Here is a 26,026-nt window from a genome sequence, read left to right on the forward strand (position 1 = left end):
CACTTGAACCTGGGCAGCAGTTGACAAGAAATTTATGTCCCATACTGGTGATGAAAGAGAAGTTAAATTTTTCAAGCTTATCACATTGGTAGTCTAGGGAAATTGTTAATAATCACAAAATCAGTTGTGATAAAGTGTTTCTTGCTGTGATACTTGCTGATCATAAAGCTAGTACTTCACTGACTATAGAACTGTATACTGTTAGTTAAAAAGGCCCTTGCAATTTAGGTGAGTACTTGAAGTAAAAAGAGCAGTTATCTTTAATTTGAATTCTTTTGAAAGACTGAAAAAAGAAACTGCTTGAAAGGCAGATACTATCTCTAATTTCCCATAAATTCATCGTATATGTTGTGATAATTGTATGTAAAGCAACTGAGGGAAGGAGATGTGCCGCAAATGCGTTTCATTAACTTTGAGAACAACTTCAGTGAATATAGATAAACCATGCGCTAACCATTGTGGGAAGGTTTGCTTTGTGTGTCTGTGTTTGATGTAATACAATTCTTTTCACACCTAGATGGACAGAATGGCTGAGAAATCAGGCAGTAGAGAGACCGATATTAACTTAACATTGACAAGTGAGAATCAGCTAATTGTGTTGCCCTGGCTTTTAGTGCTTCTGAACATCTAGGTTTGTTTCTCTGCAGTCTGTGCTTTGACTTACTTCAACTTCTGTATGGCTGCACAGCCTTCACTCATATTACAAAAGCAAGGTATGTTGGGGTGGAAGCTCTGTGACAAGACAGGAGGCGATGACAAGCTGCTTCAAAAGCTGTCAGGGGCTGATTGTCCCTCAAGGCCACCAGTGCTTCTTTATGGCACTGACTCATAGTAGTGATTGTGTATCTGTTTGGCTAGAGAAGAAATTGGTTGGCATTGGTGTATTTTATACACCTTCTCAAAGATTTCTGTTATCAATGACTGGAATAGTTGACACGACTTGCTGAAGCCTGTTCACCATGCTGTTAGGCTGGTTTTTTTAAAAACTCTATGGAAAACTAGGTAGTTTCTTGTGTGCAGGAGGAAGCAAAACGATTTGTCTGAGCAGATGTTTGCATAGACTGCCCAAGAAAAATTTGAGCAGCTGTGAAATCCACACCTGTGAGCTGATGAACTGTGCAGAACTATTTCTTCAGTTCTATTTTGTATGTACTTGGGATATAAGACAGATGCTTATAATTATTTGTAGTTTGGCTCATTGTCTGTTCCAGGTGCTAAGGAAATAGCAGAGCTACTTTGCTATCTCTCCATTCTACATGAGTGTGGCAGATCACAAGGTACCTGGCTGGAACCACAGGGATTAGAGCAGCTTTGTTCTTCTGGAGGACTGTGTTGCTAGAAGTATTAACTGTTTTGGTTTCTTTCAGTGAGGCTAGTTGGCTCTGCAACAGCTAACATTTGTCGGTAGTTGAGACTCTAAACAATCTTTATGCTGTCATTGGGAATATCCATAGCATGTTATAGAATCATAAAGGTTGTAAAAAAACCTTGAAGATCCTCAAGTCCAACCTTCAACTGAACACTACCGTGCCCATGAAAACCGTAGCAAGAAGTCCTACGTCTGCTTGTTTTTTGAACACTTCCAGGAATGGTGACTCCACCACTTGTTTTGGCTGCTTGTTCCAGTGCTTAACCATTCTTTCAGTGAAGAAATTTTTTTATAATATCCAACCGAACTTCCCTTGGCATAGCCTGAGGCCATTTCCTCTTGTCCTGTCACTTGTTACTTGAGAGAAGGGTCCTACCATCACCTCACCACAACCTCCTCTCAGGTAGTTGTAGAAAGCAATAGGGTGCCCCCTCAGCCTTTTTTTCTCCATCCTAAACAACCCCAGTTCCCTCATCAGTTTTGTTGTCCTTCTCTGGACATGCTCCAGTACCTCAGCGTCCTTCTTGTAGTGAAGGGCCCAAAACTGGACACAGGATTCAAGGTGCAGCCTCATCAGTAGTGAGGACAAGGAGACTATCATTGCCCTAGTCATGATACAAGCCAGGATACCATTGGCCTCTTATGTCACGGTAGCTAAAATTTATTCAGGAATAGCAGTCAGTTTTACTGATATTTATTTTCACTGCACAAACAGTGGGAAGATTCAAGAGGTGATTTAACTTGGTCTTGCTCAAGTGCTCTACTGAAAGACTCTTTGAAAAAAAAAATCTTTTTTTTTTCCTCCCCTAAATCAATGTCTAAAATGATCTTTGGTTTTTTCCCCATAAGGGTATTTTCTCGTACTTCCTCTCATTTTCTGTCACTTTTAGGTATGTTTTTTGCAGGTTTCATTTATTCTACCTTTGTAAGAAAAAAGGTCTGAAAATGTCAGCAACTGGACTGTGGCCTTTGTAATTTTAATGCTCAAAAGCATTAGTGGCACTTGTAATGCTCAAAGGCATGGGCTGCCTTTGAAGTGTCTCCCAATTACTCCCTATGTTTAAAGACGAAGTAATGACCTAAATCCTTGATTTAAAAGTCCTAGTCACTGACCCCTGAGGCTCAGTAATGTGATCAAATCCTCTTCCACCAGCTTTTTCCAACCCACTAAGGGCATAAGTAAATGTTGCTTGGAGAGTGAGTGAAATACCAAAGAAATATTTCATAAGGATTAAAATAATAATTTCTCCTTACCTCCAGAACAGGAAAGGGGTGAACGAGGGACAGGGGAATGGGACCCACCCAACTGCCTCTGGTATATTTTTAATAGCTGCTATTCCTGCTTCTTATTTCTGCTTACATGTAGCTATGATTTGGACACCATGCGAATGAGTTTGTTAACTTGTGGTATGGAATGTGATCTTTTCTGTGTGCTCTGCAGTGTCTGATTTTTAGCCTGGGAATGCTGGGCAGACTCACAGAACCCAAGGGAATTGGGAAAGGAGGGTCTTTGATGGGGAGTGACATAGAATTGGTTTACTTGAGTGAGTTTTGGACCTCATTAGGAGAGACCATATTTGACGGAGATAGGAGGGGAATGGAAGAGTCCTGTATACTTTTTTGTACAAGACAATGTAGAGGTACAGGAGATAAAGCAGGACAAATATCTACTCTTTTCCTAGTTTTCTTGATTTCTTTCCCTGGTATAACTCAGTGTGCTGTCTCCATCTTCTACCTGTACCGAGGCTCCTGCTTTTATTTCAGTTCTTTTCCTGCCATGGAGTATCCTATCCATCTGGTGTCTCTCACAGCCTCCTTGCAAATAGTCCATGAGAAGGCATTTTCTTCTCAGGAGTAGTTAAAACTTATTCCCAAGTTTTCATTTATATTCAGTTATGTTTCCAAAGGTTAGTACAGAATGCTTTGGCAGAACTTGATTGTGGCAGGATGCCTTCATTTCCTTCCTCTTTTTAGATTTTTCTAGGAATCAAATGGCATCCACACTTTTGCTCATGTTCACTAGTTACTACCTGTTTTCCCATGCCTGCCAAGATCAAGCATGTTCCAACCTGTTAGTTTCTTTCATTTGCTTATGCAGAATCATTGGTTTCACCCTATGTGTATTAAGGTTATACCTGTGTACAAATCCACTACTACTTTTTAATTAGTTTTAAACAACTTAAATTAGTTTTTAATTAAGTTTAAACAAGGTAGACTAAGTGCCAAGTTACTGAGGTCGTTTCAGCCAAAATTCAAACCTGGTTTAAACCCAGTTGTGGATGAGAGAGGAGTGGAGAATTTCTCTCTATTAGAAAAGCTTAGTTGGGAGAAGGAATGGGGATGAGGAAAGAGGAAAAGCAGCTGTCACTTGAGATGTTTGGGCTCAGACTTGGCATATTACTCTGTGCTTTTGACCTAGAAACACATTCCAAACTTGAGGACTATTCTAGCAACATCCAGGTTTTAGAGTAGTGGATTCTCACATTTTTATAGAAGATTTCACATTTTGCTGTAACCGTCAGTTTCTGATACGTGTAATTCTGTTTTCTTTTCTTGATTCTCTCTCTCTTTTTTTTTTTCCTCAGTGATTTGCTTATTTCACTTGTTGCCCACTCTTTTTCTTCTTTCTGGTGGAGACTGTGTACAATGTATAAAGTGGTCTCAGATCTTCAGTGTGACTCAACTGCATACATTTCTTAACAGGACATAGTCTGAGAGGGGAGTAGTTTGGTTTTAGGAAGTTTTGCATCAAGTGGAAGGGTATCCTTCATCAGAGGATGCATCCTTCCATTCCACTGTCTTGCTGTCAACAAAAGCCTGTGTCTGGTAAAAAGAAGTGCAAGGGAAGACTCTGTGATGCTTTACCATTTTTTAGGTTATTTTGATTTTAGAGAGTCTCTAACATGCTTTGTCGATTATGATAGTCATCTAACTACCTTAACTTCTTTTCTCAAAAAGAATCTGCTGTATTCCTTCTTGCAATTTTGACTGTCTGTCTGAAGTGACTGGCAGAATGTGTCCCAGCTTACACACTATCCTTAGATGTGGTCATGATGACGTGTGCTGCTTATGCCAGTAGGTTAATGAGGTCAAGTGTTAAATGGTGATATTGTCTATGAACAGTTTTCAGGGGGATGGGAAACATCTGCCAAATGAGATAAACTTCACTTCTTTTAGAACCTGTCAGCCCTGAATGGGAATGGAAGAGTAACAAGAGACTGTTTCTGTGAGTTTATTTACTGCTCGGAATAGTGCAGAGGGCATTAAGTCCTACATAGTAATGGCATTTAGTCTGTCGTAGTACCACAGTCGCTAAGAGTCTGGTTTCTGTTGCAGGCATGAGGGATATCTTGGTCACCTGTTAGGTACTGAACAGTACACCCACAGCCTTTTGTAGAGATGTTCACAGGAGTCTCACATTTATTACCTAATTATCTCTTTACCCAATGCTAAAGAGTAGTTGAGAATGGACGTCCTAAACACTTTGCAGAATCACTCTGTTGTGTTACTTCAAGAGGTGTTAAATATGTTGTTATATGACATCCTATGTCTTTCCCTCAATGCTTTTTTTCCCATGGTATGATTTGATTTCTTTCTTATTCGCACTTTTGTGTTGAACTCTGTGTGTTCAGGAGAGTTTCTTTCTCTTTCCCCTCCCTGAGGTTTTCTCTATATACAACTGAAACATGAAACTGAGACACTGGGGAGTGTTATAGTAAGAACTGAATTTTAAAATTGGGGGGTTTTTTGCCTGTTTAAGCACTTTGGAGAGTTAAACAGCATTTCCTTCATCGTTTTACTTAGTTTTTCAAATATTTACCTTCCTTGAAAGGAATTGTGAGATAGATCTTTCTTTACTAGATATTTCGTGAAACAAAGAATTGTGTTGATATTTAGACTACCAGTGTTTCACAGCGTGAATTTAGGGAAATGGTTTAGACCCTTGTACTTAGGAAAGGTGACAGTGTTTTATGTAAAGCACCCTAGTCCTGAAGTGCAACAGGAATTGAAAATATTAAGATTACTATGCATCATTGCAGAGTTGTGCAAATAGATAAAAATTGTCTAGAAGAGTGGAAATGATCTGATGGCAATGAGGCCAAGTTTGTCACTGACAGAAGCATACTCTCTGTCTTTTGCAGCAAAGCTGCATTGTGGGGTTTTGTTTGTAAACAAATTTAATACTAAAGAATGCTATCAGTAATCTAAAAAATTAAGGCTGTGGTCTGACTTTTTCTGTTATTTTGTGATGGTTTTTCACATTTTCTTTTTGTCTGTATGCCAGTCAGAGGGATGTAATTGCTCTATGACCTTATTTGCTTTAACAAAAGGAAACTTAATTCAGTTATTATTTGATGAATTGGCAGACAGGAATCATGATGTTTAGTTTGGGTAAAAGTGTGGGTGGACTGTTTCTTGCATGTACTAGTGGTCAAACTCTTTACTAAGTACCAATTAAGAAAAAAAAATGTATTTAGAAGATTGCTTACTGGTAGGTGAGTAGATGTGGCAAATGCTTATGGACAGGAGAGGGATCTCTGTTTATAGATACTGGAATGCCTGATCAGAAGTGGTCCGTTCAGACACTGAAAATCCTAAGCAGAAATTAGTAATTGTATTTTGTTAGCTAATTGTAATATGTATTTAACAAATCCAAGAACTACTAGTATTTACAGTAATTTGTGGTTTGTTTAGGAGCTTAAAGCTTGCATAAAGAGAGGAGAGACTATGATCAGTTTTAAACTTCAAGTTCATTTCAGTGGGTCTCAGCAATTTGCTAGTACCTGAAAATGTATGCACAAAAACCTATTTCTTAGAGCACCTAGTTCAGATAGTGATGTCTCAGTATACTTTGCAAGTTACAGAAAAACTTACCTGTAATACACTGTATTGCACTTGTATTCTAGACTTAGCTCCAGCTTCTCTAATTGATTGTATTCAATTAAATAAAAAATGTCAAAGAGTCTGTACTATCTTTAACAGGCATTTTTTGGAGGAGGCTAGCTCAGTTTTTCATTGCATCATGATTATAGCTTGCTTTTGTCATCTTTTCATTAGCCACATTCTGATTTGCCTTGGGAAGTGGTTCATGAGGTCCATGATTCTTTGCAACAGCTTGTTCCAAACTCGACAGACAGATCTGAAATTCTTATTTTGTCAGAGCTGAAGTGAAGCTGCAAATAAGTATGCATAATATGCTGAAAAATTCTGTATAAAACTGAAGTGGCTGGTAAGTCTGAGATTGATCTAGGAAAAAGCCCTTCTTGTTCTGTTATTTAGAGAGTAGTATCCTACATTTCGAACAGATCACCTTAGGTAGATTCAAATTCCTATACCACTTTTAGGCAGGATTGAAACATCATGATTGCGGAGTTGGTGTGGGGTCTTGAAGGGAGAACTGATGTGTCTTGGTTCGCATTACTGAGTGGATACATCTGCAGAACTTTTGAGTGAGTTCCCACTACAAGAAAGACATTGAAAAGTGGGTGAAAGCCCTAGTCTTCAGGGCTCAGAGGCAAAACTTGTGTTGGAATTTATGTACTGAGAAACTTGAGTGTTTTAAGGTTTTTTTCTAGTTTTCTGTCATCAGAGAGACTTTTAAGAAGAGTGAAATAATTGTCTAGTGGAAATTTTGTAATGTAACTTTTTTATAAACAACTTATCAGTTGTTAAATACTGTTACGTTATAAATGTTTAATCTTTATTTTATATTGCCTTTTCATAAAGGAACTGATAATAGCACAATCTGTAACAGTACATTTTGAAATCCAGAAAAGAACACTGTATCTTCTTATCTGATCTATATATCATAGACCAGTTAGTTACATTTTGCTTTTTTTCCTCCATCAAGTTCAGTAACACAGGTTTATCTAAAGCCTATTTTGCAACAGTGCATCTATTCTTCATGTTTTAAAGTCAGGAAATACAGAATCTACTTCTTTGACTGTTTGTTTCAGTAATGTGATATTCTTGTTTCTGAGAGAGAGGAAAAAAAATGTTGTATATTAATAGCTAGTTATTCTAAAGCTATTGTATACCCTATTTAAATAATTAATTTTCCATTATGACTTTTATTTCTTGAATCTATATCAGAGAGTCCGCTTGAGCTTTTTAGTTTATTGGGGCACAATTTTCATACTCTTGCCTTCTGCAATTTTCTTATGGTGTTTCAGGATATAGTATCAAGAATCATGAAAAAAGCTTTGTGTCATTCTTATCTCAGAACTCGGGGTAAAAAGCAATATGAATATAGGGAGCTCTAAGTTTATCCTACTTTGGAATATTTTCTTTCGTTTTAGAAGTAAAGTGTACAATTGAATGCTTAATCATGCTCAAAACAGAGTTCTGTAAATACATACGATGATAATTTGACTTTTTTCCAGTGTGGGAGGGAAGCACAAGTCTCTTGTTTTTTTAAAATGTACAAGAGAACACAGACTGGTTTAAATGTTACATTGTGGAGATATGTTTGTCTTAACTAAAAGTTTCTTTCTCCTTGTCACTTTTATTGGAGTTTTGCAGAATCTCTGCTAGTTGGTATATTTTTTGGTGAACCTTTGTTTACTTTCAGAGCCCTGAGTTTTCTGGCCTCCATTTTTTTCTGACTGTCTGTGTTTATAGAGATAACATGATCTTGGCAAAGCATGTAGTGCAGTATCTTTGCAAAAGCTGGCTGGTATTTCAGATAGGAAACAAGTGGAGAACTCTCAGGCCATTGATGATTAAGGAAACTAAGTAAACTATCAAGCAAGTACATTTTCCTGAATTATACAGATAAAACATCAACATTGCTGTTGTAAATTATTCAACAATTTGAAGCATTAACATAGGGTTTAGAAAAGGTGTATTCCTTTTGTAAAAATGCTTCAACCTCTCTACCAAAGAATAACAAGAAACCACAGTATTTATATATATTGTAATTGAACTCTAAATCATTATTTTGTAGGCTTGTGAATGCATTTATATAGTCTTGGGTTTTAGAGTATTACTATTTAATTAAACCTTTGTGGAAATCACTTGATTTCAAATGTTTCTGTGACAGTGTCTCACAAGATTGTTGCTTTTATGTCTCAGAGGGTCTTTTTTGTGTTTTGTTGTATTGCATTATGTGACCATGCCCTGACTCTATAAGGATTTATAAATGTGATTTAGTTTGTGCACAATGCCTATTCATAACCTTTTGAGTCTGTAGAAGGTGTAAGTTGTAGAGCAGGGAGGCAGGTGTTGTGCTTTTGTTTTGCTTTTTGGCTTTTTGTTTGGTTGGGTTTTGTTCTTTTTTTTGGGGGGTAGTGGTGTTTTTTAAGGTAGTTTTTTTATTAGCTGGATTAGAGCTTCAGGCTCTAATCTCACACAGTTTTTTAGCTTCTTCTGCAAAAGCTTCTTCTACCAAGGAAAACTTAGATAAATATATAAGACATTTTATAGAGATTACATTGTATAGAATTACATTTTCAACATCAAAGGTAATTCAAAGTTAAGCACTTGTAAATAATATTAGTGTTCCAGGTTCCTGTAACTGATGTGTCATTGTAAAGAGCTAGGTTTCCTCTACAAAACTTTAAGCACTTTTCCAAAGGCAAGCAGGAAGGAGGGGAATGACACCAAAATCCCCTAGAAAACCCTGCACCATAAGGAGGGAATTTGTACATAAAATATGCATCAGATCTGACCTTTCGATTATACAGTTTCTAAACTGAAGCCACCTTGAAAAAGCAGAGTAGGCTGAAGGATGAAGAAGGTATTTCTGGAGAGTCCAGAGGAGATACTGACATCTACTGCTCTTAGCTGTTCAGAAGAGTTTGCTGATTCACTCTGACTTAAATGTTATCCTGTTTACATGCTAACAGTTATTTCTGCAAAGAGCTAATTTGTTGAAGCTCATGTTTTCCGATTCTCCTCAGATAGTGTAAAAGCTGGGATAGAAGACTTCCTTCATCCAGATGTTTTCCCGTTTTTGATGGCTCTGTCTCAGATTTACTAGACTTGCTCTTCCCCATATTTTTCACAGAACAAATGTTACAGGAAACAAGATCACGTGTGTTTTATCATGCAGCATATTATGCAATTTTCTTGTCCAAGACTACTTTACCCTTTGCTTCTGTCAGGTGGTGAAAACTTGGAGAGGAAAGAAACCAAAGAACCCACAGAAGTGGAAACAGTGTATTATACAAATACAATACTGTGAAGAACATAGTAGATCTTTTTTTATTTTTTCTTTTTGTAGACAGAAGAGCTGGTTGGGGTTGTGATTATATTCTCCATGATACTTTACCCTGTATTGCAAAGTGTAAAAGTGTACTTTTAGTCTCTAAAGGTAGATATTTAGAAGTTTAGCAAAGAGTGGCAGTTTCAGTCATGGTGGAAACTGGAAGTGCCTTTTCATCTAGAACAATAGAATAAAGAGGCATAGTGATACCGTTCTGTGCAATTATTTCTCACATAGTGACTGCAAATTTTCTTGATCTGTCTTTGAAGTTTGAGTAACAGTTTTTTCTTAAGCCATTCTAATACTTGGCTAGTAATCAGGATCTTTCTTATACGTCATTCATTCCCCACTTCTTTTGTTTAAGGTTTTTGTTTGGTGGGTTTTTTTTTTTTTATGTTGCTATACTCAATCTGTGTTGGAAGAGAAAAGCCATAAAATGAAAGGAGGTTTTTAAACATTTTCTTAATACTTCTTGTCTTTATATTGTCCCTTCCTCCTTTTGTGTACCTCCTGCTTGCCTACAGGAGACTTCCTGGGGTCACTGCCCTTTCACCCTGCCCCATAATCTTCTGCTGCTGTTTTACAGTAAAATTCTAGCTCTTTAGTCCTCTTGAGTTTCTGCACAATGTAAACACATTTGACAGTTGCTGCAGTAGTTTTACGAAGCTCTGAGGCGGGAAGTTGCCAGACTGGGGAAGTGAGATAAGAGTGCAAGAAAAGAGAGACAATGGAATTCAGGAGGAAAATCCAAAAGAGTTAAAATTTTTAAAATCCACGTCTTGGAAAAAGCTTCCTGAACAAATGCAAGCTGGGCGATTTATCTGAGTAGCCAATGGCAGCTGGAAAGAGTTATGACTGGTTTTCCTCACAGAAATGTTTGATGGGAGAAATCCTTTGCCTTCTGTGAAGGAAGAGAACCTTGTATTTTATGCCAGTATATAACTCTAATTGATGAAACTATTGTATTGTTATTTGCCTAGAAGGTACCTTTTTTATAGGCTCAGAACTCCAGAGCACACCTGTAGTTGGAGAGGATTAAAAACTTTGTCAAAGGTCTGACATCCTTCAGAGGTACCACACTACAGCAAGTAGTGGGTCTTGGCTGTTCTTGTTCTTCCATAGTTAAGCTGTTGAGAACTGGCATTTAACTGAGAAATCCCTGCCTGCCACAGGAGAAAGGACAGAAGGCTGAGAGAAGAGTAACAGTTTTGAAATATTTGTGATACAGCTGGTGTCTGCTGGGCCACGCTGATAAACTGGCATCTGTTTTGCAACTGTTGATGCTATTCTTTGGCCCTGCAGAATTGTAGCAACAAGTGTTGGTTCATGTTTTGACAAATCGCTCATCAATTATGCGAATTGCATTTGGAAAAGAATAGCTTTCTTCCTTCAAAAGTGTTTTCCAGCATTACTTCCCCACTGTTTCAATCTTGCAATGTTTAAGAAAGTCAAGTAATTTGACAGACAACTTCACTGCTGTTGCTGTTGCACTTTTTTGTTTTGTTTGGACTTTAAATATTTGTTTTAACTTGTGAGTATAGCTGTAACTGTCTTAAGTATTCTCTAGAGGTCATTGGAGGGTTTTTATCTAGCTGGTATTTTTAATTAAAATGTCTTTTAATAGAAAAAATACTTTTTTCTGTTTCAGTGATGTCAGAATATTTTTTTCTACGTTGAAATGTTATTTTTTTGTTTAACCTTTTTTTATTGTCTCCTGATTTTTTGGAAATGCACTGGTAGTCATTTTTACATAGAAACAAGTTCTTTAGTTGTTCAATATAGGACAGTGGTTTGCTAGTTTTTTTTTAAACAAAAGCCACAGAATGAGGCAGAATGAGACTAGTGGCAAGGAATCTTCCTTTTTACTTTGAACTAATTTGCTCTGTGCACACAGGAGCATTGGCAATTCCTATTTTATGTTTTTCTGAAAGAAATCAAAAGATCAATTAAGGAAGACCTAGGCACCACTAATTAACACATATTTCATGATCTGAAGCTATTAAGCTGAATTCAGTACAGTTAACAAAACAAAGTCTGGTATGTTGTGGCATACTTGTGAAAATATCACTTAGTTCTAATTTTGCTGTTGTCATCTTTTATTCATGAATGAAGAAGAATTTGAGAGATACGTAAGGGAATAATGGTGACTTGGTGACATTTTTCACATGCTTCATGCAAAAGGTCTTTCTGACCCATTATGGTTACTTTTACTGTATCTTCTGTGCACATAAACCTGTGCAGATAGTGGTGGCTCTGAATGGATTGAGGATCCTCAGATGCCACTGTCTTGGGGCATAATCTGTGCCAAAATGATTGGGCAAGCTTTTGAATTGCTTGGAAATTTTCTGATGAAATAGTCTTTTACTGATATTTATCAGCATGGTGAAAGTGGAATTTTTTGCAGATATGGACCAATTTTTGTCAAAGTTATGATGGAACATAAGCAGAGCTCTTGCTTGGGGGCAGGTATTTGATTTGATTACTTTTTTGGTTAGCTCACCTACTTGGTAGATTACTGTGGTGCTGAGGCTTCTGCCGTGATTTGCTCATTCTGCTTTTCCAACAGCAGCCATAGGTAGTTTTCTTCTTGCTGCAATAAGCTAGAGCATTGACTTGATTCTGTTGTGAAGAACTTGGAAATCACAATTTTTAAATTTCTAATCAGGATTGAAAGATTAAAATCCTCGTATTAACAGCTTCTATCCACTTAGTCCCTCTGTGTCATGCAAGCGCACCAGGCCAGGATCATTACTCTTTCCTCATGCAAAAGTTCATGGACTGTTGCTGAATTGCAGATACAAGTAGTGGTTTGCCAAGAGAAAACTGTAAGCAAATGTTATCTTTGCTTCTCCACTTTTTTTTAGTGTGTTTTGCCATTGATCTGTTAGTCTGCCACCTTCCTTCTCTATTTGCTTGCTACCACGTGCATCAAATTTTGATATATTAAAAATTCTTATGTGATATCAATATACAGCTGATAATACAGGAAATTTCCTTTGGAGTTACTTAACTTTTTGCAATTGTTTCTTGTATGAGCAGTTGTTTTCTTGTGTGACTTTACCTCATGGCAGGGCAACAATAGGCAGAGCGTATTAGAAAAAAGACCATGAAAACTGAAGTCATACTTATCCACAAAACATATTTGAATATGCTTTAAGATGATATTTTATATTTTTGTGGAAGTTGTTTTTAAAATCAGAATGAATATTACCTGGGAAAAGACAACAGAGTTTTAATGCAGAAGATGATGCACTAGATTAATTTTATGTGTGAACTTGGCACCAGTTATCTAAGCAATGGAAAAAAGTTTTCAAATTTTCCAGATTGCTTAGTATTTTAGAAGTATTGTTGAATACTTCGATAACATTACTCAGGAGATTGTTTTCTCATTAATATGTGTTGGAAATATATGAGTCTCTTGCTGTGAATTTTTTGTGAAATTCTGTACCACGGTTTGACTGAACAAACACTTCATAACATCTTGTTGGTCCATTACATAGCACTGACATTTCTGTACAAGCTGATGTTTTAAAAATACAATACTATATTGCCTGTAAGAATAGCCTATGAATTTGGTTCGTTGAATCTAGTATACATTTGTTTTTTAAGAAACCCAACAAACCTGCATATGCAAAGCATATCAGACTCAGATAAGCAAGGGTACTACATGTTGTATGCAGAACATAAATACTGTTGTTATATTTTTAAAATTTTAAAGTTCTAGAAGCATAACAAACCATGCTGAGTACATGTTATGGGAAAGTTTAGTTGTGCTCCATTTGTTTGTGTATTCAAACCGAACTGTGAAGACTATAATTAAATATTAAGTACATATATTAAATATAAAACAAATGCACTAGCCAAAACAACTGTAAGTGGGAAAACGACTGACTTTTTTTCTTAGTCTAAGTTTAGGTCTAGAGGTAAAAACTTTATTTTGGTGGTCTTATAGCAAGACACTTACTCTTTGGAACCTAGTGATGTTCTACCACTACTGACTAATGTAAGACCTGTTAGCACTTTCGATGATACCTTGCTACAATCTTAAACACCTACCCAGTATTACTTGGGAAGGCTTTCATGATTGATGTTTGCAATGTTCATTCAAATTCCTTGAGAGAAAGATGTGTGTATAAGCAGATGGAAAGTGTGCACATAGCTGTCATTTTCAGTTTACTGGCAGTAAATATATTGAGTTGTTGGGAGACAGCCTATGTCTTCAGGACCTTACTTGTCAATGGAAAGTGCTTTTTAATATTTCTTCTCTCTCTAGAAAACAGCGTAGTTGGTGACATAGGCACAAACACTAATTGTATTTATAGCAGTTCTGGTGGCTTGCTGAAAAGTGACTGTTTCAGATTGTAGAATCTCATCTGCATAACAAATTCTGTATTGTGTTCTTTGCAGAGAGTATTAACTTGGAGATGATGGACTAATGTATTTTGACAGAGTTTCATTAGAGTCTTAAGTTAGTTTTTAAATTGGCATTTAAATCCTTGCAGCTACCAGAAATGTAAGCTGGTGTAGACTTGAATAAATCAGAGGGAAAGAGGTCATTGGCAAGATGGTGCACTGTGAAATTGGTACAGCAACTCTGCTGCTGAAAGAATAAGTTGTGTCAGATGAGACTTATTCAGCCAGAAAGTATGTGAACTGAATAGTTTTATAAGGCCTTGATGCAGATCCTGTAAATGAATATTTCATTACATGTGTGCTGAAGAAAAAGTCGATTCTCTCTTAAAAAAAAGGAGGAGAGAAAGAGAGAAATATGTTACTATAACCACCATGAACCTGTTCAGCTTGGTTTTCATCTCTGAGTTTCCATGCTTCTTGTCCAGAGCTATAAGCTGCTCTTTCATAAGCAAGCAATCATTTTTGTTTGTCATATGAAGAATAGACTTGATATTAGGCTGCTTTATCAATTTTTTGCATTTGAAATGCAAACTGCAGTGTCACTGAGCTTATTCAAAATGTTGCAACCTTTATTCTACTGGGCTTGTGGAAAACTACGTAGTTAAACACAGGTAAATATTCATGCAGTTTTTCTTGAAGTAAGAAGCCTGACTGGGAATTATGAATGCAAGGCAGTTCTGAGCATGGAATAGTACTTTTAAAATAGAAAATAATTTAGAATACCCACAGTGCCTCTTGATGTGAAACCTGCATGAACAGGTGGTGGGTCTCTCCTTCATTTGAAGCCAGTGCTCTCAGATCAGTGTGTGTGGAATGTATGCTCAGTAGGTCAGTGATAGGCGACTCTGCCCCAAACAACCCTCCCTCTCTCCCTCTGGCATTTCAGCACAGGTCTGGAAAACTTGCGTTGGCTGCACAGGACTTTGGATCAGACCCTGGTATGATCTGAAGCACCTGGAGGTGCATATGAAATATACAGCCGTCCAAGAAAGACAAAACTTCTTATCTCTAAAGCTAGTATTACAAGGGCAGAAACGCTAATCATTGCCATTCACTCCGACTTCTGTGAGGAAAGAAGCTGAATTTACTGCTCATTGAAATGGGTTCTTTTTTGAGGTGGGACAGGGAGAGTGTGTGATATTTGTGACAGACTCAGTAGACACAACACTGAGGAAGCTGTATGTCTTCACTCCCGTTCAGGGAAATACCTGTCTGAAGAGTCATCAAACAAAACTTGCAGAGTTCTCCCATTCTGAATTCTGCCTCCTTTGAACTTCCATTGTATTTTTCCCCCTTTATTCAGTTTTAAAATGAATTTTTGCCTCTCTGTCAGGCCCTTTCTTGTGTGGGAGGGTTACAAAGGGAATCTTTCTTTTTTCATTGCTGCGGGAAGCTGCTGTTGTACTTTCAAATGGAGTTTCCTGCAACCACAGAAATGTTGTGCAAAGAGAGCAAGGGTGGGTGTGCCCTTGTCCTTCCTGCAATAAGACAGTTGGTCTTAACTTCCATATGAATTGAAATGAGTGCTTGTTGTCAGTTTTCAAGCAGAATTAATTGTTCTGGTTAAAGGGAGTGCTTACTACGTGAAGTGAACATACCATATCTGTTTTTGTGATTACTTTTCCTTTTTCATTTCTATTTTCTTTGTGTGATGCCATATACATTTTCTTAAACTGATGCTGTATTCACAGAAAAGAAAAACATGATTAGAGTAAAAAAAATTGGTAAATACATATATAGTCAGGTTTCTGATTTACACAGCACTTTCTTGCTAGAACTGAGAAGCAGTATCAATACCAAAAATATATTTTTAGATTTATTTTTTTTTACTGTGTATTTAAAAAAGCCTGAATTTAAAAAGTTCTTGTCAGACAGGAATTTGGGCAGATAAAATAGGAGTGGATCATTATCTGTATCTAAACACAGATTTGAATTCCTCAGTAATGACGCATTATATATTGCTTACAGCCATTAACCTTTTTTTTAATATTCTGTTTTTATTGCAGATACATTATGTCCCACCACTGCTTATGTGCCTGCTTTGTCTGACTTTCTGTGGATTCCAGCAGAGTGGCTTGTGACATGCTTATTTAAAGGGCTTCATCACTCCCATGTTTAATACAGAGATTTCTCTAGTGAAAAAAAGGTAATTAACTGTTGGAAATTTATCTATAGTGAGAGAACACACTCATCTTTGAACCTCTGAAGGCTAAGGATCCTAGCCCTGAAGGTTTCCCTAAAACACCCCCCTACTGCCTCAAAAAAACCCCCAAACAAACACGAAAACTAAAACAACAAACCCCCCCCCCCCCCAAACTGAAAAAATATTCTGAATGGGGCAGTGAATGCTGCATATTATTAAATTGTGAGACTTTTGTATGTCCTCCACATTTTAGTGACATTTCTTCCATAAGTCATTGTTTTCAGTCTCCTTAATTAATTTCTTGCAGATCAGTTTACAAAGAACCATATGAATTAGTGCAGCTGAGGGTACCTGGTAAAAATTATTGTCAGGTGCATTGGAGGTGCAGACAGCAACAGAGTGTATGTAAACAGCTTACATTGTAGATGCAGGTGATTGTGGTTAGAGCAATATGGGGAATGATTAATCTTATCCTGTAAAAGCTGTGGCTTGAAATATTATCCAGATTAGGAATAATAAAATAATCCTGTTGGTTCAAATCATCTGTTCATCAGCGCCAGTAGCTTTGATCTCCAAAACAAGATCTTTATATCCCTGATTCTGTTACCCATTCTTGTTATATGGATGATCGGATAGGCCATTTTTTTTTTTCACTTCTTGATTATGTCAAACATCCACTTTGAGATGTGTATGGACTTGGTACTTTTTGGCAAACAAATACTTTTGTGGTGCTGAGTAACTTATCTACAAAAGACCCATTCTGGATATATTAAATCCTTTTTATTCAGCTGTGAAGATTATTTACATTTACATTCTTTACACAAACACAGAAATTCTTTTGAATTACAGTATGATAACAAATCTGTATACCCTAGAAAGTAATACTCAAAGGTGTTCTGCAAACAGGTACATTAGTGTCTCCCAGTATGTTTAGTCTCAAGTTGCTCAACTTTTACAAGACTAGGTCATATTTTAAATATTCTGGATCAACAGCAATTAATTTTTTTGCCATGTTTAATGCTTCTGTTGTGCTAATACAGGGATCTCTGGATGGAGCAAAGCAGGGAAGACTAACTGTGTTCAACTGGAGGCTTGTTTGCTAAGAAATACACGTGAAAGCAATTTTGTTTTTCACACCATTGGTGAGTGATGACCATGTGTTTCAGTTACTTTGCATATAAGGCCCTGTCCATGAAACTGATTGTTATAAGATAGAGGCCATGAAAATGTGTTTTCTGTTTTTCAGCAAATAAACTGATGTAAGAATATTTCTTGCTTTCACCTCTTTTGTCTGCACTTGGACATAAAAGACAAATTTGAAACTTGAAAATTATTTAATTTGAAGTGGTGATGCAATTGCACAAATAGTATCTCTTGAGATTTTTTCATATAGTGACATAGAACCTTTGAAATTAGTGCAACAAAAAAACCTTACTGGAATACTCTGTTACAGTTTTTACTTTGCATTTTTTACCACATTTTATTGATATTTCTCATTCTTAGGTGTGATTAAGCAAGGTTCCCTTTGTGGTTTATTGGATTTTTTAATGTAGAAACCAAGAGGGAATGATAAGGTTTTTTTGAAAGGAAAAGTATGTTTGTAAATATGCGAACTTTATGAAGAAGAGTGAGGCACAAGCATGTCTGTTTAGTTCGCTTCTGAAATTGGCCAGATTTTTAGTTAGGTGTACCAACAATATTTCCATTCAGTGTTGGTTAGACATAATACCAACAAACTAAGATGAAGGCATCTGTCAATCCAGGTGAAGGTTCATATCAACAGAAGGTTAATATTGGAATAGTTGAGGGAAACTTCTGTAGTAATTAAAGAAGAATTTCTCTGGAGATAAAAGCTGTGAATATTTTGTAAAAGCAAGTGGTAGATCACAATCATTACATCTTTCATATTCTTGACAGAAGTAGTGAGAAGTCTTTTAAATATTATGTTTTTAGAGATGTGATGGTTATTTTTTTCTAAAAACCAAGAATTCTATGATGAGTCAAGGGAGATACATTTTTTTCCTTAATTGAATACTTCCTTGTTACCTATGCTAATTTTGGAGCTAAAAGCACAAATCTTCTCATTTAAGGGTGGCTGACTCTATGAATGCGGCATAGGGAATCCGTATCTCCCCTAGATCAGGGCCTAAGGAATGTAGTGAATGGCATTTGCATCTAGACTTTAAGATTTATAGGTTTATGATACACTGTCTCTTTTTGTTGCTTAGTTTGGGAAGTAAAATGCCGCATTTTTCTTTTGGTGAGGGTGTCCTTTTTTCCTTTTTTCTTTTCCCCAGGATTACCATCACGGTAAAATGGCTTTATCTTCTGTATGTGTTCTGTCACATAACTCATGAAGTTAATGTTTTTCTTTTTTAAGGTATTTAGCCTTTTTTTCCCTGCTGTTATAACTGTTGATTTCTGTAGCACACGTCATCTTTAGCCCACATAAATGTATAGTCATTTCCTACATAACTGTAGTTAGGAGCAGCAAATAATTAAAAAAAAAAATCACCAAATCACCAATGTTCCAAACAGCTCTTTTATGATAAAGCAACATAATTCAATATAAACAAAAGCTGTTGAAAGTTGCATTTTAAGAGTGTCACTCCCATCTACCTATGCAAAACAATAAACATATTTTTGAGTTAAATAGTAGCATTTTCAAGTTCAATATCTTTATTAACTGTTCAATATCTTTGTCAGTGACATATGCACCCTTAGCAAGTTTGGGAAGGACACCAAGCTGACTATTGCAGCTGATGGGCTTGAGGGAAGGTACCATCCAGAGGAACATTGACAGTCTTGAGAAGTGGTCCTATGGGAACCTCATGAAGTCTAATAAGGCAAAGAGCACCTGGTCCTGCACCTGGGTTGGGGCAATCTCCAGTATCAATACCGGCTGGGGAATGAATGGATTGAGAGCAGCCTTGTGGATAAGGACTTGGGGATCCTGATAGATGAAAAGTGAGACGTGAGCTGGCAGTGTGCACTTGCAACATAAAAAACCCCATGGCCATCAGGTCAAGGGATGCGCTTCTCTTCCTCTCCTATGCTCTGCTCTTGTGAGTCTGCACTTGCAGTCCTGCTTTCAGCTCTGGGGGTCATAGAATAGGAAAGACATGGACCAGAGTGGAGCGAGTCCAGAGAAGGCCACAAAAATGATCAGAGGGCTGACCCTTCCGTGAGGAAAGGCTGAGAGAGTTGAGGTTATTCAGCCCAAAGAGAAGGCCTCAGGGAGACCTTGTTGTGGCCCAAACCATTTTAAAGTCTAAAAAATCAAGTCTTTATGACTGATGTCTTGTTTAGACCTATTCTGCATTTTCAAAATATGAAATGCAGAATTCTATGTAGTAATTACGTGGAATCAGTTTTAATAAAAACAAACCTTATAGACTGTGATCAAAGTTTTTATGATAAGCATGGATTATACTGATGAAATTGTGGTGGAGTCACAGAAAAGCAAAGACATTCTTTAACTGGCTTTTAGAATATGGTGTTCAATCTCTTTTTTAAACTTTTCTTTTCATTATTATACTTGTGGTTATATATTGAATTATTAATGTCTTCTTCTCTTTGTTACATTTAACAGAGAGGATTGTTAGCTTGAGTTCCTTAAGAATAGACTTAAATGATTATTCTGAAAGGAGGTGGTCTTGGAAGTCCCCCCATAGGTACAAACCAAGTCTGCTTACTTAGATTATCATCTCAACACGTTTTAAGTGTCAGCTTAAAAGTAAAACTCACATGAAGGGTGCTATGCCTACCCTTCTCTTCATCGGTGTCAGCTAGCTGTTATATCTTTTAAGTTCTCAGTGCAATAGTTGTGTTTAAACTGGGAGCATAATGAGCTGTACAGATGTGATTAAAGGGCTTCTTTTGCCTTTCAGGTTTAACTAGCATGTTTTAATTGGACAGATGAGCACACACTGTCTAAAATCCAGTGAGAGGTAATAATTCTCTAGTTGGACTCCCAATTAATATTTTGTTTTCTCCTATAATAATGTCTGTTACTCTTCATCTAGGGCTATATAGTAAATCAAAGAGAAACTTAGCTTTTAGTAAATGACCTAAGTCATTCTGAGGTGTTAATTCTCAGGTCTCATTAACAGGAGTTAATGTTTTTCCTGTATCAGAACAGTACTGTCATTAAAATAGGAGTATTACGAACAAAACCAAGTACAGTTAGTCAAGAAGTACTTCTTACATTTCTTGTAGGCAAATGCTCTGAACAGAACCAAAACGAACTATGGCTTGTCTTACAATGACAAATATGGAAAGCACAGCAACTGCTTCTGTTCACCAGAATGGTGACATCCATGGAAATACCAGTGCACCCAGGCAGACAGAACCACTGCTTCAAGTGTACCTTTATCATTCTCCTGGGAAAACAGGAGAAGATTGCCTTCAATTTCCAGCTGGAGAATATGTTGCAGAAGAGCTTTGCGCTGTTGCCTGTAAAGCCTGTGGTAAGTATATACATACCAGTTTACTTAATGAATTGGTGAAACTCAGCTTCATAGAAGAAAGTTTTTAACAATCCAGAGCTCATGAAAATAGTGGCTTTTGAATCAAAAGGCTAATTTCGCTGTTCTTTCAGAAATAATTAGCACCAGGCTGTAAAACTGTTTCCATTAGAACAGTTGTGAAACTGAATTAGGTGACTGCTAATCTTTATCAAATAATTTGAGGGTATTTATCCCTATCCTTTGCCTGGAAGTCTTCTTTCATTGGGCTGAGATATAGTTCGGATAGTTAAATCACTGCAGGAGCCTGAAATTACTTTCTGATGCAACCCTGCAAAACAGATTGGTCCTGGAAGTAATGCATGTGTTGTGTATTATACATGCTTGATTACTTTGCAGACGGTAACTGTTCTGTTAGATATAATATGACTTCTTGTGTTTGTGGTTAATGCGTTTCGTAATCATTTAGGAAATAAAGTCTGTAAATAGCAGGGTAGTGTATTTTAACAGCTGTTGTATTTGGCATATATTGGCTAATATAAATATTAGTCTGTCAAAATGTTATTCTGTAATTGCATGCCAGTTTGATGCATGCATGCATGCAAGAGTCAGCCTTTTTAAAAACATTTTATTTAAAAATCAATTTTTTGAAAAATTTAATCTGTGAAACTTTTGTAGTTTATATTTTTTTTACAGAAAACTGCCTGAACATGAAACTGAATATCATTTTTTCCAAGTAGAAACACAAGAATAAAGGAAGTGTCTTGAAATTAATTTTAAATTGACTAGTCAGTCGTGGTTCAGTTCTTGCATGTTAGCTGGTATGTTAATTGCTGTGTAAAAAATAAATGCCACACCAAAAAAAATAAAAGTCATTGCTCTCAGCCTGAGGGACAAAGTGGTATTAGAGAACCAAATTATGGTAGATATGAAATATGAAGGAGAAATTGTTCTAGAGGTTGCAGAATCAAAGACTTGTTTTCTCAAATCATGATCTTAAACCTTTTGATCTTTTCTGATCTCTCTCAGATAATCTTAAATGGAATTTCTCTTTTAAGTGGTTTTTTAATGTCTTTACAATCAGTTTATAGAAGTGTCAGGCAGTCAAGGCCATTTGAACAAAAGTAGAAGTAATGATTCAAGAAAGCCACCAGAGCTGGTGCAAGAGAATGATAATGTGAACTTAATGTTGTGCTTTACAAAATAAATAAATGTGATTGTTTGCAGAAAAGCTGTAAACTTTGTTCATAATTTTTCTTTTATTCAAAGTGTGAAAAATCCCTAGAAATCTGTGTTTAAAAATTAGCATGCATAATTGAAAATAACATGAATTGAGTTTTGTTGTGTTGTAGGTAAATCAGATACCGACTACTGGAAACATTTGAAGTCTGAATTTGAATCTTAAATGTATTTTTTTGTATACAGAAAGAAAGTTAGTTGATTTGTATACTGCATGTGTTACTATGCTATATCAATAATTCTGCAATCAGATACTTCCCAGTGTCTTTTAAGACAGAGTATTTATCATTAGATAAAGTAATTTAAAAAACTAAACAACTTTGAACTGTACATTATAACTTACCAGAATAATACATTATACAGAAGATGAGTATTACATGGAAAAAATAATTTTCTTTTAATATTCAAACTAACAATTTGTTTGTTTATTCCATTGGCTGAAAAATATGAGTAAAAAATATGTGCATCACTTGTATGTATAATCCAGATTTTTGCTGAATTCAGGTTAACAAAGTGTAGATATTTTTAAACAACACTAGATAAGTGAGTTTGTAAATCATGATTAAAGCAGTTATAATTACAAGCAAAACACTGCTTTGGTATTAGCCAAATAAATTTATGCCATGTTCTTGAAAATCTTAATACATTAGTAGCAAAGTAAGCAGAGATAGTCACTTTAAATCTCACAAGAACAATTGAACAGCTCACTGAAAAATGTTTTGACAGAGTCAACCGGGAGCATAATCTTGTTTAGCATCTTGCGTTTATCTCATAGCTTGTCCCTAGGTGTATAAGAATCCTAAATTTCTGTAGGATGTGTTTGACTTTATTTACTGTCTGACAGACTTTTATTCTCACGTCCTCATCCCTTTCTGTTCGGATCATTAAACTCTGGAATCTTACCTTTTTAATGGAACTAGAATCCCAAGACAGAATGAGTTTTGCAGTCCTGACAGGTTTGCTGAGTTTTGGGCAGCTAGCACTTAACTAAAGACCTTGAATTTGTTGGCTTCTGTGTTTGGGGTTTGGTTTGTTTTTTTTTTATGTTGATATCCTGAAACTTCAGCTAGGAACCTTTTAATTCTCACTCATCTGATTTGCAAGTAAATTGGAAATTCCATGGTACTTTCTAAGAAAAATGGTGGTGTCTCTTGGAAAACCATAATATTGCAGAGAATTTTTTATTATACTAAAGTAAAAGCATTATTTCAAAACTTTTAATGTGACTAAGTGCTGACAGCATTTGCAGTCAATTAAACATTTTCAAGAGAGCAACTGTGTTACATAATGTGATGATTGTGATGACCTCTTTGCTTGTATGCTTCAGAAGAGATGTCTTGTTACTAACAAGGGAATTTTAAGCAGATTTTTCCTAATGTGCTGAATTTCCAGAATTCACATGACTCTGAGTTCACATGGCTCAGAGTTATCATTCATTTTAATTAATCATTGGGGAATTGTTTTTTTGGTTGGAATTTTTTGGTTTGGTTCGGGTTTGTCTTTTTTTTTTTTCCCTTTGCATTTCTTGAATATCCACACAGAACATGCTGCCCCCTGCAGCTCCCCCGCCGTAAGTGAGGAATGAATTAAACAGAACTCTGGGCAATTCTGTTTTTCTAGAAAAGGAAATGCGTGCTTTGATTTACTATTCCAAAAGCATTTTGTTGGCAGGATAGTGACATTAAATGTGATTTCAGAGTTCAGTAAACCTCTGGTTTGTATGAAAGATGAGAGGAAGATATTATTTTAATGTAAGAAAAGGCAAGCAAATTTCCATCTGGTATGTGCAGAACTTCCTAAGTTTTAAAGAGTTTACTTCCAGTTGTGTGTGAAAACTGACTAATATTCGTATTAGACTTTGAAAATTTGAGGGTTTTTAAATTGTTTTTAATCATTCAGCTAATTGCTTTTATCTATATATGTCTAATGACTTATGTGCTTGAAATGACAGTTTCATAAAACTATATCTACTATAGACTGCACTTGGCTTTCACATTTCATAGTGGTGTCATGGCTTGTTGTGACTTACACTTTATGTTTTTTATTTTTTCTTTAAAGAAGGACATTACTTTATGAAAACCTACTGTATGAGAGAAAGAATGCCTAATGCCAACAAAGGAGAAAATATAGAAAAAGTGTATTTCCTTAGCTGCTTCAGGGTAAATGAAGTAGTGTGACTTGTCTGGATGTGAAACTCTAAAATCATAATGAGGAAAAGATCAAACTACTTTGCAAATAATTTTTTTTAGTCTTGAAATAGAAGTTTGAGGAATGATCTTACGCTGTTTTGCAGTCTTCCATATGATGTACTTGACAGACTGTAAAGGATGACAAGACTCCTTTGTTTAGCCTTATGTACTAAATAAATTGTCAAGAGATAGTCTTTGTTTTTGTCTTTGCAGTAGTCCAGAAAATTTGACAGCCCTTGCTGGAGAAGCAAAGTAGAAAAAATTCTGCTTAATTATGTCTGAGTCACTGTCTTCTCTCTAATTTGTCATTGACTGAGTTGATAACATGGTTAGTGCAGTGCAAAAATCCAGGGAAGGCTTTTCAGTACCTCTTGTGAATAGCTTTTATGATTTTACTTAGAAAAATACATTTCTAAGAAGTTTTCACTATTGTTGACATGTCTAGGTTTCAACAGAAGACTTTGGTTCCCCACTCAAGTCTTTTTGTTTTCATTGTTTCAGGAGAGAGCACTTAAATGCTGCAGTTATTACTCACTTGAAAAGTCCCTGCAATTACATGGCCTCTTTGCTTTTGTCAGATTCCTGTGAATTATTTTCAAGACTCTAATAAGGGATTTGCTCTATTTTTTATAATTGTTGAGCAGTAAGTGTAGCAATGAAATTGCGTAGTTCTTAAGGGGAAGGGAAAAAAAGGTGTAATTCCTTTTCATGAAAAAAAGATCTGTATGTCTTTGAGCACTGGCACTGTATGGTGCAAGGTACCATTTGGAACTATAAATGCCAAAGTATGAGAGATGGATGAGTGCAGTTTAATTTTCATACAAAGGAGGACAACAGGGAGGATTTTTGTTGTTGTTGATATTAACATTTCTTATTGGGAATGGAGTATGAATGTCATGATCTTTGCTTAGTTAAAGTTTCAGAATGGATTTTGATATGGGTCTTTTTAAGAAGTGGAGTGGTGGTGGGGATGCCTGTAATGTACGTGGTGAGATACAGCAGCTTAACACTTGAATTTAAGAATATGACTTAGAAATTTTTTCTCATACAGTGTGCTTACAGGACTTGTTAGCTGTTTGGGTATATGTGTTAGTGAGACGAGGTAAATATTCAGCATTTCCTTGAAAAGTGTGTGGCATTTGTGTAGAGGCCTGACTAGTAATTCTCACATGCATTGCACTGTAATTGATCTGAAATTATTTGGGATACAGACACCACACAGCCTTAAAATTGCCAAGTTAATTGTAACTGCTTTATAGACAACTGATATGTAGTGTAGTGTAGTTGATCCCACTTCACACATCAAAAGAGAACCATGTTGAGTTTTTGGGATAGGTTTCTTTTTAACTCCATAAAATATTTCTTATAATTTGGATTGATCAAATATGTTTTACTGTGCCTTAGATTTGCAACATTTAGATTTACAGTCAGTCCTTCAGTTACTAATCCCTTTGGGTTTGTTCCTGTGGAGGATTTGTTTAATTTTGGTTTCTCTTTTGTTGCTTTACGGAATTCTTTCCACTTCTGTAGTTTCCTGTAAGTCTATGACTCCTTTCCATAGAAAATCATGTGTTGGGACCTGCAGTTCTGGTATGTTTTGGTGAGCTTTGGTTTAAGAAAGCATCAGATGATTGGCCTATAGATTTCAGCAGTTTAATCTTCACAACTGCACAACAGAACTCTTGTCTTAGCCTTTTTACTCTACACCTACAGAGACAAACCTATTTTGTATCAAATTTAATAAACTAGTTGTTATTTAAGAATGAAATATGTTTTGTTCTACAATGGTATGTGGGTTTATATGTGGAGTTGATTCGTTGTTTCATCTAGCAGACTGTTTTACATGTAGTTTAGATGTGATGAGAGAAATTTGGGGTCTGCCCCCTTCAATAATTACCTAGATGGTGTCCAGAACAGAAAGAAATAAAGGATTTCTTTTTTCTCCTGGTTTCTTGTGGGAATTTCAATTATTTAATTCTAAGTCTTTGGTAAGGGCTGTGT

General features: G+C 36.2%; 1 protein-coding gene across 8 annotated transcripts in view; it reads left to right on the forward strand.

Moving 5' to 3' along the window:
- The window catches only part of JAK2 (Janus kinase 2), an 84,471-nt gene that overhangs the window by 21,627 nt on the left and 36,818 nt on the right, over window positions 1-26,026 (forward strand). For 4 of the 8 annotated variants that reach the window (XM_027634645.1, XM_027634643.1, XM_027634640.1 and 1 more), the window contains 3 exons: window positions 15,995-16,134; window positions 17,172-17,273; window positions 20,350-20,600. In XM_027634645.1, coding sequence (XP_027490446.1) covers window positions 20,381-20,600 — 220 coding nt within the window. In that variant the 5' untranslated portion in view covers window positions 15,995-16,134; window positions 17,172-17,273; window positions 20,350-20,380. Of the gene's footprint in view, window positions 1-4,517; window positions 4,596-6,508; window positions 6,600-15,994; window positions 16,135-17,171; window positions 17,274-18,853; window positions 19,197-20,021; window positions 20,082-20,349; window positions 20,601-26,026 lie in introns of those variants that run through there. The other 4 variants (XM_027634641.1, XM_027634646.1, XM_027634647.1 and 1 more) reach the window with 4 other exon arrangements.

This window comes from Corapipo altera, unplaced genomic scaffold (assembly GCF_003945725.1).
Source record: "Corapipo altera isolate COAL_440 unplaced genomic scaffold, ASM394572v1 61411, whole genome shotgun sequence".
NCBI lineage: Eukaryota > Metazoa > Chordata > Aves > Passeriformes > Pipridae > Corapipo > Corapipo altera.